General features: G+C 38.6%; 1 protein-coding gene across 1 annotated transcript; it reads left to right on the top strand.

Moving 5' to 3' along the window:
- The first annotated feature begins 5763 nt into the window (after window positions 1–5763).
- Window positions 5764–13689, top strand: LOC112172581 (ubiquitin carboxyl-terminal hydrolase 26). Its single transcript, XM_024309983.2, has 13 exons — window positions 5764–5919; window positions 9294–9617; window positions 9822–10106; window positions 10174–10381; window positions 10864–10935; window positions 11241–11471; window positions 11562–11825; window positions 12161–12238; window positions 12341–12409; window positions 12546–12624; window positions 12732–12808; window positions 12923–13026; window positions 13548–13689. The coding sequence occupies exons 2-7, from the start codon at window positions 9547–9549 to the stop codon at window positions 11643–11645; spliced, it is 951 nt and encodes a 316-aa protein (XP_024165751.1). The 5' UTR covers window positions 5764–5919; window positions 9294–9546; the 3' UTR covers window positions 11646–11825; window positions 12161–12238; window positions 12341–12409; window positions 12546–12624; window positions 12732–12808; window positions 12923–13026; window positions 13548–13689.
- Window positions 13690–14021: the final 332 nt, after the last annotated feature.

A 14021-nucleotide genomic window follows, 5' to 3' on the forward strand; every position in this document is an offset into this window, starting at 1 on the left:
TTGGTACCCCTATATGGCTTGACTTAGTCATTAAAAAAAAAAAAAGGAAGAAGAAAAGAACGAAAAAATAAATTAACAAAAGGAAAAGGTAAATTGGTCATTTATTCTCTTTTTGCTCTCCACGTCATTGTTCTAACGTCTCCGTCAGAGAAATCTAACGGATGTATCTCGTCGATAGCAAAATAAGTGTTCAGGTATCACATTGATAGCATTGAAAGTGTGGGTATCAAATTGGCCGGTGCACAAGAGTTGAGGGATTGTTGGTGCATTTTTCTCTTTTTAGTATCTATGTTGTGAGGCCGGTGCGAAGTACTTTAGGCTTAATTTCGAAAAACACCCGGAACAAGATATTGGACCTATTAATTGCAAAGTGATAATGGCCTTTAAAGTGGGAATAGGCAACTTTTAATTGGGGAATGAGAATACTTCTTTTGCTGATTTAAGGACGGAATAAATTCTGATGGGCCAGAGCAAGACTTTAATCAAATATATAGTCAAAACGGTAGGTCAGTATTGATTAATTATATGACAGTATTTTCCTTAAATTTTTTTTCTTTGCTTTTTTTAGTTAGGCCTACGTTGTTGAAATGTTAAACTAAGGCGAGGCATTTATGAATGATATGGTGATTATAATGACTACGCGTGAATTCCTAGATAGGACATTGGCAATTTACTTTCCTTCCAAGAATACCTTTGGACTAGGCCCAGGCTGTCCATTTGATCCAAAGGAGACGTTATAGGAAATATATATTTGGTACACACCCATGGCGAGGGTTTCTCTCGTTCTCCTTTTTTATTATTTTTTTATTTTTTATTAAAAATACTCAACCAAATACAGGAAGGGCTTCCTGCAAATGGTGGCCGAGGTAATTCAGATCCAGATTTCACCGATCTGCAATGTGTGGTAGTGGCAGATGTCTATGCTTCTGGTGATCGGGGTTGGATGGCAGGCCCCATAGATGGCGACCAAGGTTGGCGGTCGGGCTTTGTTGGTGCAGCGTGGCCGGATTCAACGCTTGGTGATTCTTGGATCCTGATCTAGGGGTGTGGCGGTGGATGGTGTTATGAAAGTCAGATTTCCTATGTTGACTAGGAGAGTTTGTGTGTTAAGCTGTTTTAACGGTAATTAGGGTGACTAAAGTTTGATTATGTTCAGTTCAGCTGCTATATGTTGACTAGGAGACATTATGTGTTAAGCTGTGCATGTGCTTTGCACATGGTCTGTTAAAACAGTTTTAACGATTATGTTCAGCTGCTACATGGGTGACACGTGTCCCTATCCATCAGCTTAGTTTGGGTATAAAGTATTGCGTTGTAGTCTCTGTGAAATCCATCTATGAAAATTGAGTATTTTTCTTCTGCATTTTCTTCTTATATTTCTCTCAATTAGGGTTCATACCCTAACAGATGGTTTATGGAGGTGGCGGCCCGACAGCTGGTGGACATGAAGTTTTGGAGGCAGCAGACCATAAGACGAGGTGCCTAATTGCTTGGGTGCCCTCAGCAATTTCAACTGGGCCTGGGGTTCAAATCTTAGGGTTTTGGACCTTAGGCTGGGCTTTAGTTGTTAAGGTCCATTTATGGACATGCATTTTGTTTTTGTCCCTTTTTTTTTTTTTTTAAGTTTGTTTTTTTCTTTTAATTTTTGTCTTTTAATTTCCTTTAGTTGGTATTGGATGACTAGCATCTCTCTAATTTCTTTCCCTTTAGGAAAGTAGTCAACGAGTTCTTAAATTTGAGATATGTCGCCAAGGATGTTCACTTCATCTATGCCCTTTTGATTACCCATGGGTGATGTCAAACAGTTTTTGGATGTGCTTCATTGTTCCATAAAAAGGTTAAATTGTTTAGGTAATGACTTTTTTCTCAGCCACACGAAGGTATGTCGTTATGAATGATTTCGCTGATCAATAAAAGAGTTGACATGATTCTAAAAAAAATAAAAAATAAAATAAATAGGAATTTGATTTTTAATGTTAAATGATCATAATCTATATCAATGAGTCGGATCTCTATTGTTAAATATGAATCCTATCCTAATACGACTGTTCTCTGTCACACTTCAAAATTCAAGGTCAAATTTTGTTTTTACGATATTAATTGTTACTATGGGAACATGAACCCTCCATAAATGATGTGGATCATTTTGTTTATAATTTATATATGTTCGATGGTTAATTACTAGTGGTATGAGTGTCACTTTTCATGAAGGAGAGGTTTTCAGTTTGACTATTGTAATTGTCTACCAAAAAAAAGATTGGCCTTGTAGAAAAATGTAGTAAAAATAATAGAAAAATACATAATAGCAGCCTAGCAGGAAGGGGAAGTGGTAGAAGAAAAAGAAGAGGAAGAGGCAGAAGAAAAACATGACCAATGTTACTACCAATAATCGATCCCAATCTAACATATATATAGCTTGGCTCTAACGTACCAAGCAAAGGTGTAGCGTTTGAACTAATTGAACTAAACTCAAAGTAATTTATTAAAATTGTCAATGAGTCATGGACTCATGGTTATGTATTTGTGGGACATGAGAAGTACATCTCAAATCACTATGTTGACTTGATTACATTTTCTGTAACCAATTAACTTTAATTTCTAGTTGAAATTTACTAAAATTACCAACAAGTCGTAATTATGCATGCATAGCATGTGAAAACATTCTCATCTCGAACAACACAATCTTACTAATTAACTTTAATATGACCACCATTAGTTCTTAATTAATTGTACGTTATTACACCATTTTCTGTCTATCAAAACCAATCAAGCAATAAAGTTTGAGGCGATATTGCAATAGGAAAATAATAATTGGTGACTCTACCCCTTCTTCAAATAATTCTAGGATTATAAAACAATCAAAGAGCGTAATGTAAACTCATATATAATTCTTGACCCCTAAAGTTGGAAGCTCTATTTTGATGAAGCTCAAGCTAGGGTTTATACGTACATCTAGTTCATACTTAATCACTACTACAAATATGACATTTAATGACAATATTTAGATGACATTTACTCAAGAACGTCATTAAATACCCTTTCTATGACGTTTTCTAATGGAAACGTCATGGATCAAAATTTCATCTCAAGTTTATGACGTTTTCGAAATGTCATTGTAAGTCTTACTATTTGATGACATTTTTAAACTGTCAAAACTTTCTATGACGTTTTCTAACTGTCATTGAAATACTTTCTCTGACGTTTTCTAACCGTCATTGAAATACTTTCTATGACGTTTTCTAACCGTCATGGAAAACTTTCTATGACGTTTTTAAACTATCATGGACATACTTTTCTATGATGTTTTCGGATTGTCATCGATTCATGCCACATAAGACGGCACCAGTAGAGACGACGTTCTGCATGACGTTTGAGAAATGTCGTGAAAACCTTTTCATGACGTTTTTCAAATGTCATTAAAAGTGTTCTGTGTAGTAGTGAATTGTTCATACAAAATGGTCCAGGAGATGAATCTGTGAAGAAGGAATGATACTACTGCATTCTGCATACGTCCGTACTACTTTATCCTAGCCTTTTCAAAGAAAAAGAGGAATGAGGTTTAGAGTAGGGTTTCTTTCTTTCTATTTCTGAATTTGGAGTAGGTTCACATATATGAACACATGCAACATTACTCCAAAGTTTCAAGATTTGTTTGGTATTACTCATATTTGTCCCTTCACTTTCACACTTGGACTCTTTTAAGTGGTTTAAGTAGTGTAAGTTTTACGTATTGAAATATTGATTTATGTTAGCACAATCATAAGTTGATTTTGTTCATGTCGAAAATCTAAAGGCAAGAACATGTCTCTGAGAAGTTTAGGGTTTAGGGGACTGTAATATTATTTTTTTTACTCCAGAAACTTACTGAATAAAAGTGAAAGGGAAAAAGAAACGGAGACGGTTTAACTTTATTTAGAAAACACTAGCTAACGCCGGCTATGGCTCTCTGTCTCCCTCCTTTTGACCTATTTCACTAACGCCAGCTATGACTCTCTGTCTCCCTCATTTTGACCTATTTCGCCAACGGCGTTTTATAGAGTAGAATATTATCTTAAGCGAACCTATCAACTTTATTATGAAAATTTAAAATATGTTTAATAAATGAAAGTTATTCTCAAAGTTTTTTCAAGTTTCATTTATGCACTTTAAGCAATTTAATAAATAATAACAAAATGAAACCTAACCCACCAATAGGAAATAAAAAAATAAAAAAAACATTTTACCATTTACCATGGTAAGTTTTTCACCATTTTCTATTTCCCCGAATGGTAAAGAATAGTTAGATCTAAACTCCGGAAGTGCAAATTATCCAAAAGAAGAAAAAAAAGAGCGGGAGCAGCTCTTTTGAGTGTTCTCCCTTCTCCTTCTATCTGCATCTCTCTCAGACTGTCAGTATATTCAGGAACCAGATGACTATCACTTCCTGTCTTCCTCTATAAAGTCTTATCACTGATCCCCTCCCTCTCTTCCATTTCTACTTGATCTCCCCTCCCCTAGCTCCCTCCATCGACGGACAAGTTCCCGCCCCCCCGGCCTCCTCCATCTCCCCCACATCCGCCGCCTCCCCCACCCGACCTGCATTTGCCGGCTCCCCCGCCTCAGCTCGTTCCCCAGCCTCCTCCGCCGGCATTTTCGTCTCTCCCACCTCAGCCTTTTCACCCGCCTCCGCAGTTTCCCCAGCTCCGGTGGACGAGATCACAGTGGAGAGTCCTGCATCAACAATCCGGAGCCGACACGGGACCACAGATGACGGCACCCGTGCTATTAGCGCTGCCGTGGCCTCGCTTCTCAAAGCGGGAGAGAAGAGGTACGTTAATTAATAAGCATCGGGTTTTTGTGTCATGGTTTCCTTTGTTTAGGAGATTTATCTCTACTTTTTTCTTTAATCATTTTGTTTTGCTAGGGTTTCCCCTTCAATCCAGCCCCGCCACAGCAGTCCGACGATGGCGTTGTCCGACGTGGTGAAGATGCTGGCACTTGTGATGATGACTGTTATCCAGATGCTTGCAGCTCCACCTCAGGATCTGTTTTCATCTCCTCATGGGCTGGCGTGCACTTGCACCGGTGTTGGGGAGTCTGAAATTTGTCTGTGCCTTCCGATTCTATTCATCATGTTTCAGGGAGTAATGTCAGCCGCGTATGCGGTGACATTTATGATTCTTGCTAAGATGATCATAGGCACCGATGACTGGGGATTTTTACTCTTTAGTCTCTTTCTCAGCTCAGCTGGCTTCTTTTGGTCCGTGTTCGTGGCCACTCCTTGGCAGTACCGCAGCTTGGTGCTTATGGGAGACGTTGGAGTGATGGTTACAATGTCTCTAGCGATGGTTTTCATCTGGCACAGGAGGGTGATATGGACACTTTGGAAGACCTTGTGCATTCGGTTGAAGATAATCAGAGCTACTCCCACTCTTCCTACATGAGAGTAGCTAGGGATATTATTTAGATTATGAGCTAGAGCACCTCCCACTGGATGTAATGCAAGACTTTAGTTTATTGTTTTGACTTTAAATCATGTAAAAGGGTTAAGAACAGTTTTGTAACTTCTTTTAAGCGAACAGCTCACTGCTGCGTAGCACAAGTGATCACTTGCTTTAACATATATGTTATTGTAGTCATTACCTCCCTTTATTGGTACGCATGTCATTCTTTCGTCTCTCTCTCTCTCTTTTTAATCTTTGCTTGGCTAAAGGTGGCCCAAGAAAGTCGGAGCATAGATGGAGCCAAGGAAAATACTTTATTTGAGACCTGGAGAGATGGCCATACAGAGGGTTTTAGGGGAGAAGGAGATTGGCAGCTGCATCGAGGAGGAAAACATCAAAAGGCAAAACTTTTGGTCTCGGGTGGAATTAGGAACGGCGTCGGGTGTGGTGGAATCCCTAAGCAAATCATCTTCCTCACACCGCCAAATGGATGCACGTTTCTTTTCTCAGCTTTACCCAATTGTTTTTTCGTTTCAAGTATTGCAATGATTTACGTTCATCTCTATATTTCGCTTTTCGTATTCAATTCTGTGCATGGCTTGTGGGTGATTGATTATATTTGGTTTTTTCTGGTTTCCCCCCTATCGAATTCCATTCCGGGGATTTACTCTAGTTGCATATATAGACTAGTTAACCTTTATTCAGATGCATAAACCAAGGCTTAATATTATTATTATTCATCCCCCATGCTACATAGTTTGCCTTTCAACACGTCCAACTTCAGCCATTATTTTGTTTGCACCATACAATTAGATTTCCCTTGGATGCTATAATCTAGCAATAACAAAGAGGCTTTTCAGCAAAATCCAACACACCTACAAATCGAGTTTTCAGGAACTGAATTGAACACAGATTTTTCGAGAGCACAAGCCAATTACACTACAATGAGAAACCAAATGTAACACTGTTCTAGGTTGTAACGTCCCGTATCTTAAATTAACCGTTTACTAGTCATTTGGACGGTAAACGACAATTACTTCAACTTTTTACTCTGTTTTGATGCTTTTAGTGGCCCTAAAAGTGGACTTTTTGTTCGGGTCAAAATTTGAGAAAATTTCCATCATGAACGTTAAACCGAGCGCGTGCATATGTGGTACGTAAAAATCGGAGTTCGTATGCAAAAGTTATAAGCGAAATACTAAAGTTACTGTTCATGTAGTAAGTTTCTACAAATAGTCGAGTTACTGTAGTAAGTTTCCATTTTCGGAAACTTACCGAGCTCTCTCTTCTCTCTCCCTGATTCTCTCTTCCTCTCCGACCTCTTCACCTTCTTCCTGCCATATCTCCTCCATCCGGCGACGGATTTTGACGCGTAAGGTGTCGTTGGAAAGCTCTCTTCCTTCTCTTCATTTCTGGTTCGTTTGGTAGCCTAATATGAACTGTGGAAGGTGCAGCAATGAGAAGAAGAGGACGGTCACTGTAGCCGAACGGAGGTTTCATCGATTTCCAGCGATTCCGGCCATATCCGGCCACCAAATTGGCGTCGAAGGTTCGGTTTTTCTCAATGATCATTTTCCCTAAGGTCTTTCATTTCAATTTGTAGTGTGGAGGTCGAATTAACAATTTCAATTTCTAGGGTTCTTGGAATTTCTGGAAATTTCTGCACCGGCCAAATTGGAGCCCTTCAAGGTAAAATTGGAACTTGTTATAGTTGTGAAAAATGATCAGTGTGTTGAGTAGGTGCCGCTGTCAAATTTTGGTGTCCATTGGAGTTGGTGGCAGTGGCGGCGGCGCCGCCTCTGTGGGCGGCTGTAGCGGCGGCTAGGGTAGCTTTTTAATTTCAATTTTTGGCTAGTTAAATTCTATAATTATCATAGAGCATATATGTGAAGTTTGGTGAATTTTGGAGGAGTTTGGAATTGTTTGTGAATTTCCGAAGTTTGGAGTTTTGTGATTGAATTGTGGGAAATCCGGCCGTCGGATCTCCCTCGTTTTCGTTGTGGAATATATAAATTGAGGAATTGGTGTTGTGGAAGAGGTTTGGGTTGAATTTGAGAAGTAATGGAGATAGGAATTTTTGGATTTCGTTTAGGTTCGTAATTATTTTATCGGATTACCGTTTATGGAAATATAATTGTGTACAGGGCTATATCACGCGCTACGGCTAGATGAAGGAACTCGTTTGCGTGGTCGCCCAATAGTACTGTGAGTGGACTTTCGATTTAAATAATGATGCATGCGTTTATTTTCTTGAATTAATGCTTTATTTAATTAATATATTACTTTTCGAGCATATGAATTGATTTCGATTTATCACGTGGATTTGCCTTCAATAATGATTTTCATGAAGTAAATATGATTTATTCCGGTTGTGAATTTCGGATATTAATTTGTTATGCTCGGATTCAAATTTATAATTTATGTTGAATTTCGACAAATTATTTTTCCGAGGTGATTTCCGGAATTAAGTATTTTTCTGTTTGTTGATTTGAGATTTTTGGAAAGATTTTCGAAATGGGATTTCGATGAATTTATTCCCTATTTATTTATCGACTTTCGGTTTTGGCATTGGGAATGCCTTGTTGATGATCTAACCATTTTTTTTTAGCGTGTGGGACACGCTGTTAAATTATGCAACTTTTTACGAGAATTTCCGGGTACGGTTGGGAATCGTATCTGTGTTTTCTTTATTCGCGGGACTTATGGGGAAGCCTTACTGACTTTCGATTTTCGTATGGTTTTTACCCGCCATACCTGGGTCGCCATATTTTATTGCTAGCTAGCCTATTAGTACTCCTCCCTGCTTACTATGTGTTCGTGGGTGAGTAGAGCAGAGCATGGGATGCTCCAGAGTGTGGGACACTCCGACCCGAGCCTGGGAGGCTCCCTTCTTTCGTATGGTGAAACTTCTTCCCCATATCTTATCGTTGCTTGACTAGCGGGGCTAGTCCGATTTCCACTGTAACCAGCGGGGCTGGTCTTATCTTTTTGAGAAACGAGATTTCAGTTTTACGACCTATTTTTCGAATGTTGTGACTAGCGAGGTTAGTCGGTTTATCGTTTTGAAAATCTTGGATTTAAAGCTAAAGGTGTTTTCTAATTGTTGCATGCATCGGTTTTTAATGAAATAAATGTGGGAAAATATGAAATCCTTTTTCTTTCAAATTGTTTATTTTGTCCACTCACGCTAACGTTTTTCGTCTACTTTCCCCTGGGCCTTTCGGTTTCTAATGCCCAGTTTGCAGGCGAATTAGTGGAAGTTGGGCGTACACGACATTTGAGGCATAGTTGTCACTATTTCCGCAGTGTAGGATCCCTTGATCCTCTACTCTTCTTTTTATATCCCTGTGTATAGTAGCATTGCTCTGATAACCTTTGGGATTAGTATTGTTGAGTTTTGTATTTTGTGAAAGTAGAGTTGTTGGTAATTGGGAGCAGGGTGGCTCCAGGAGTATAAGGGTTGTTTGCTTGAAGTGTTTTTGTGTGTTATACAGGTTTTTGGGTAGTCCATTTTAGAGGTAACTCTGCCGAATTTTTGGTAGAGTTATCTCTAAGGTGGGCCCCACAGGGCCACCTCGGATTTCAGGGTGAAATTCGGGGTGGGTCCTGTCATAGGTAGCCTGCATTTCAATCAAGTTCCCTGTCAGTGAAATTCTGAGCACATTTTACCAGTCAACACATTGTTTTGGTTCAGATGGTGTTCGTGTTGTCATCTTAGCTTTACAATAATGAGTGTTCTGCATAAGAGAATAGGTTACCTCTTCTTTCACGCTTTTGCACCTTCTAGTTTGCTTTTGATTTCGTCTTGTTTTCCGGTACCTTGTATGGTTGCCAATGAGGAAAATAGAAACGGGGCATTTTTGTGTTCAGAGTGCTTGTAGTATGAGGGTGGCAGGGATGGAGGACACGGTGGAGCTGCTGGAGAAGAAGCTAGCGTCTGTGTGTGTGTGTTTCTGTTACACATCTGATAATTAGTGATGGTCTTTCTTGTTTGATTGGATGCTGACAATTTCAGCACAATGGGGGGCCAATTCTGACCAATGATGACTCCTGCACGATTTGCCTTATTGATGGGGCTCGAGATGTGGTCTCTGCTGACAGCTATAGGGATAGGAGAATATTAATGAAGCAAGTTGCTGAGGATGCCATTGCAGGGAGGTGTTCAGATGGAACATACTATGTTTCTAGATCATGGTATGACTGGAAACACTGTTGGGTTGCCCTTCACACTTCAACTTATGCTAGAGACATATAATATTGTCACCGGCTTTTCCTTACAAGTCAGTTGAGGCATCATAATATGAATAACGATGGAGGCTGTCTAGTTCTCTTTTCATGACATCTGCTTTTAAGACTCTTTTTGTTAGTGATTGTCGTAATTTTTTTTTTTTTTTGTAGGTTGCAGCAGTGGCTTAAAAGAAAAATTCTTGATGCTCCATCTGAAGCTGATGCAGGACCAACAGTTTCAATCAGGTGTCCTCATGGACAGCTTTTGCCTGAGCAAGCCCCTGGTGCTAAGAGATTGCTTATTCCAGAGATCCTCTGGCTCTTCATTTATCAAGATGCTTTAACAGTAAAACCTGCTGAGGACCTGGGTTGTTCAACTTTTCTCTCAGACTCTCTACAGTGTTCTGAGTGCAGTGATGAACTATCTGAAGTTGCATGCATGGAGGATTCTTTAAGGTAACTTGAGCACACTCATACTTCAAAGCTTAATGTGTAATTGCTCTTACCATTTTGTATGCTGCAGATTGGTCAGGGAAAAACAGCGCCAGACTCATGATAAATTGGCTGTCGGGAAAAGTATTCCTCTTTCTTTGCATTGCAAGTATTACTTGATACCCTATTCTTGGCTTTCAAAATGGAGAACCTACATCAACGCAGCCGGAAGGAATATTTCTTCAGTAGAGAAACCGGAAACATTATATGGCATTATGGATTTGATCAAGTGTGAAAAGGTAACCTGCAACTTTACGCGGCAATATTTTGTTCAACAATAGTCTGGTACCGCTGATAGAGTGTAATTGGCAATTTGCGGGGTTTTGATTTCTACTGTATTTATCAGCTTATTATACTGCTGTCTTTATGTAATAGAAGGCCAATGAAATTTTGAGGGACCTCATCATTTTATGTAGATTTTTTATTATTTTTTATTATACTTATTTTTTTTATTATTATTTTTTAAACATTTTAACACTGGTGTGAAGGCCTCTGTGCTAAATGGAGAGCCTCTGCACCAACACAAAAGCCCTGCACACCCTAAATTCTTGCCATTCTTAAGCTGCTATTTCTGATGAGATGGGAAATTTTCACTAGGTTTGATAAAACTATTGGGACATTTGAAATCTATTGTCTTTCTAATTCAATCTGCCTTTTTTCTGTGTTTTTAGTTAGTTCTGTTATTAATATATATAAATAACCTCTTTATGCTTTCTTTCAGCACTCACGACTTCTAGAAAGGCCTGTTGATCTGGTCTGTAAACGTGGTTTGATTTCACCAAAGTCTTCCCCTGTAAGTATCTGAATACATGTCTTTGAGTGTGTGGGTGTGTGGTTTTGGCGGGGAGGGGGATGTCATGGTGATATTATTAGGTTTCTTCCTATTTCATATCTATCTTGAGAATGCAAAAAGTATGTTGACCATAATTCTGGAGAGATTGATGAGACATTTGTTGGGAAGAGAATGGTGAGGGAATGATATCATCTGAATTTGTTGTTTAAGCTTTCTCTGACTTTAATGATCTAAGTTTCAAGCTTGTAACTATTCTTATGCTATAGTGTTGGAATTCTTGCTTATTCTGTTGTCTTTGGATCTAGGTGGATGGGTTAATATTCATTACTGAGAGTGACTGGAAATCCTTCTGTGAGGAATGGGGTGGTATTGAGGAAAAAGGTGTATCTGCTGAAATCAAGTTAAGTAATACTGAAGGAAATAACTTGGCAGAGTCCTCTGATGATGTGCAAATCTGTGAGGAGGACTTGAGTACTCCAAATCTCGTGAATAGTGAAGTTGATTCTAGATCGCTTGTGATTAGGACTTTCCCTGAGGTACAGAAAACTCTTTTTTTTTTTTTTTGTATTGTGCTGCATAGTAGAGGGAGTATACTTTATAACATGATACTTGCTTCTTTTTGTTAGATATGTGAGGACTGCATTGGAGAGAAAGAAAGCAGGGAGCTAATGCGAAAGCTTGAGTACTGCAATGAGGATATATATGTATAATTGGTACATGGCAAGGAAGCACCAAAATATATTTTACAAGCATCTGAGACTAGTTTTGATCCAGATCGCCGAGTTTCCAAGCTCTCTCGAAAGACAAACGCCGGAGATCAAATAAGTTTGAAAGTCTCTGGTTCTACATCGATATACCAGTTAAAAATGATGATATGGGAATCTTTTGGGGTATGTTTGTAACGTTATACCAATTAGAAATGCATTCTCTTGTCTCGTGCCACTGGCATTGGTTCTTTTCCTTCTATCCTTTGTCTTGATTTGTATGCCTAGACAGAAAATAGTGGGGAAAATATATCACTCATGTTGTTTAGGTTTCTGTAAAAGATAAAACTCAACCAATTAAATGATCTTGTTTTAATGAGCTCAAGTTGTTGCTTCATTGACGTTGCCTCGTTTTATCAGCACACTGTTGAACATAAGATATATGAGTGTGTGTGTGTATTTCTACTGTTGTTGAGTCATTTAGATGTCTTGTTCTCAACCTTCAGTTCTTCTTGCTGCAGGAGGTTGAGATTGCTCTTACTGCACATCCTACACAAATTAATCGCGGAACCTTACTATACAAACATATCAGACTTTCTGTGAGTGGCTAGTGACTTTGCTCAATTTTTAGGATGTTGAACATTATGATTAAAAGACATGTTGAAAATTTGTTTAGACTAATAATATCAAGTTACTTGCAGCATCTTTTAAATTTAAGAGACCGACCTGATCTTACTAGTGAAGACAGAGATATGGTGATTGAAGATCTGGTATTGTTTTTCCAACCTTATTCTCTTCTTCCAAAACCACTTTGCTGGGACAAGGGGGATTGCATCTTAATGACATTGATATAGTGGATATTCTCTAATTCTCCTTGTGTTTTATATTTTACTCTTGCTTTTATAGGTGCGAGAGATAACTTCTGTATGGAAAACAGATGAGCTTAGGCACCATAAACCCACGCCAGTTGATGAAGCTAGGGCAGGTAAACCACTTCAACATTAGATTCATTGATATTCACATGCTTTGGCTCTTTGAAATCGTGTGTGTCACTTACAGACAAAATAAAATTGTATATATTGTTTACCACAGGTTTGAACATTGTGGAGCAGTCCCTTTGGAAAGCTATACCTCATTATTTACGTCGTGTCAGCAATGCTTTAAAGAAGGTTTGTCTTCAAATTCGTTTCTGGTATTGATCTGTTTCCAGTTCTTTATATGCAGATACTACCTTCTGTCTTTCTATACTTCTTGTCATAATGTTTTCTTAATTTATTTATCAGCACACTGGGAAACTGGAAAACCACTTCCGTTGAAATGCACACCAATCAGGTTTGGGTCTTGGATGCGGGGTGATCAAGAGGGAAATCCCAATGTGACGGCAAAGGTACTCGTGGGTCTTATTGATATTTCATTCATAAGTCTTCTCCTAGTGGTATTATTTACTCTCTTAAATCTAGGAGAGGCCTTTCATGTCAACAAAAGACCTGAAGCATGAAATAATTCATAACTTTGGGATATATTAGATCTGTGTTATACATAACTTAGTTTACTGTATTGGTAATGGTGTTGGTAATTCATGGGGCAGTAAATCATGTTTTGAGGGGAATGCAAGCCCTCGTACTTAGAATCAATTACTTAACTGTACGGAGACATTGATGGATAAGCATCACATAGTTGTGCAAAGTTTTAGACCATCAGTTTAACCTTCATTTCTGCTATCCCTTCCCTGTTCTTTTCTCTGGGGTATGAGAGAGGAGGTTTCAGTTTTAAGGATTCCAGTTTGCTGCCAGATTTCATGATTAGATTGCAAACTTAAGATTATTGTTTATGTAGAATTTATAATGCTGTCAGACTGTCTAGCTCTTCTACACAATTATATCAACTTGCCTCTTTCTATTGCTTCAGGTCACAAAAGATGTCTCGCTTTTATCTACGTGGATGACTATTGATCTCTATATTAGAGAAGTGGATAGCCTGAAATTTGAACTATCCATGAATTGGTGCAGCGATAGCTTGTCAAAACTGGCACAAGAGATTCTAGAGCAAGGTATGACATATTGCAGTTATTTTCAGTGGTCATTAATTTTGGCTGCTTGGTATCATGTGGAGACTACCAAAGCATAGCTTCCATTGTTTTTCTTTGACAATTTCCTTAACAAGTTACTCCTATGTTTCTGATTTTTTTTTTTTTTATTGCTTGAACTTTAGTTTGAGGGGCTGGGATTATGTTGTTCTGAGACTCGGATCTTATTAATAGAACAATTTAAATCTCTAGATCACTTCTGTGTATGCAGAATACAAAACGTTGAAAGACTGATGAACACTCTTACTTTATGTTCTGCCAGGCAGGATAGACCAGATGGTTAATTAGTGAAAGTA

This window comes from Rosa chinensis, chromosome 6, assembly GCF_002994745.2.
Source record: "Rosa chinensis cultivar Old Blush chromosome 6, RchiOBHm-V2, whole genome shotgun sequence".
In the NCBI taxonomy this organism is placed as follows: Eukaryota; Viridiplantae; Streptophyta; class Magnoliopsida; order Rosales; family Rosaceae; genus Rosa; species Rosa chinensis.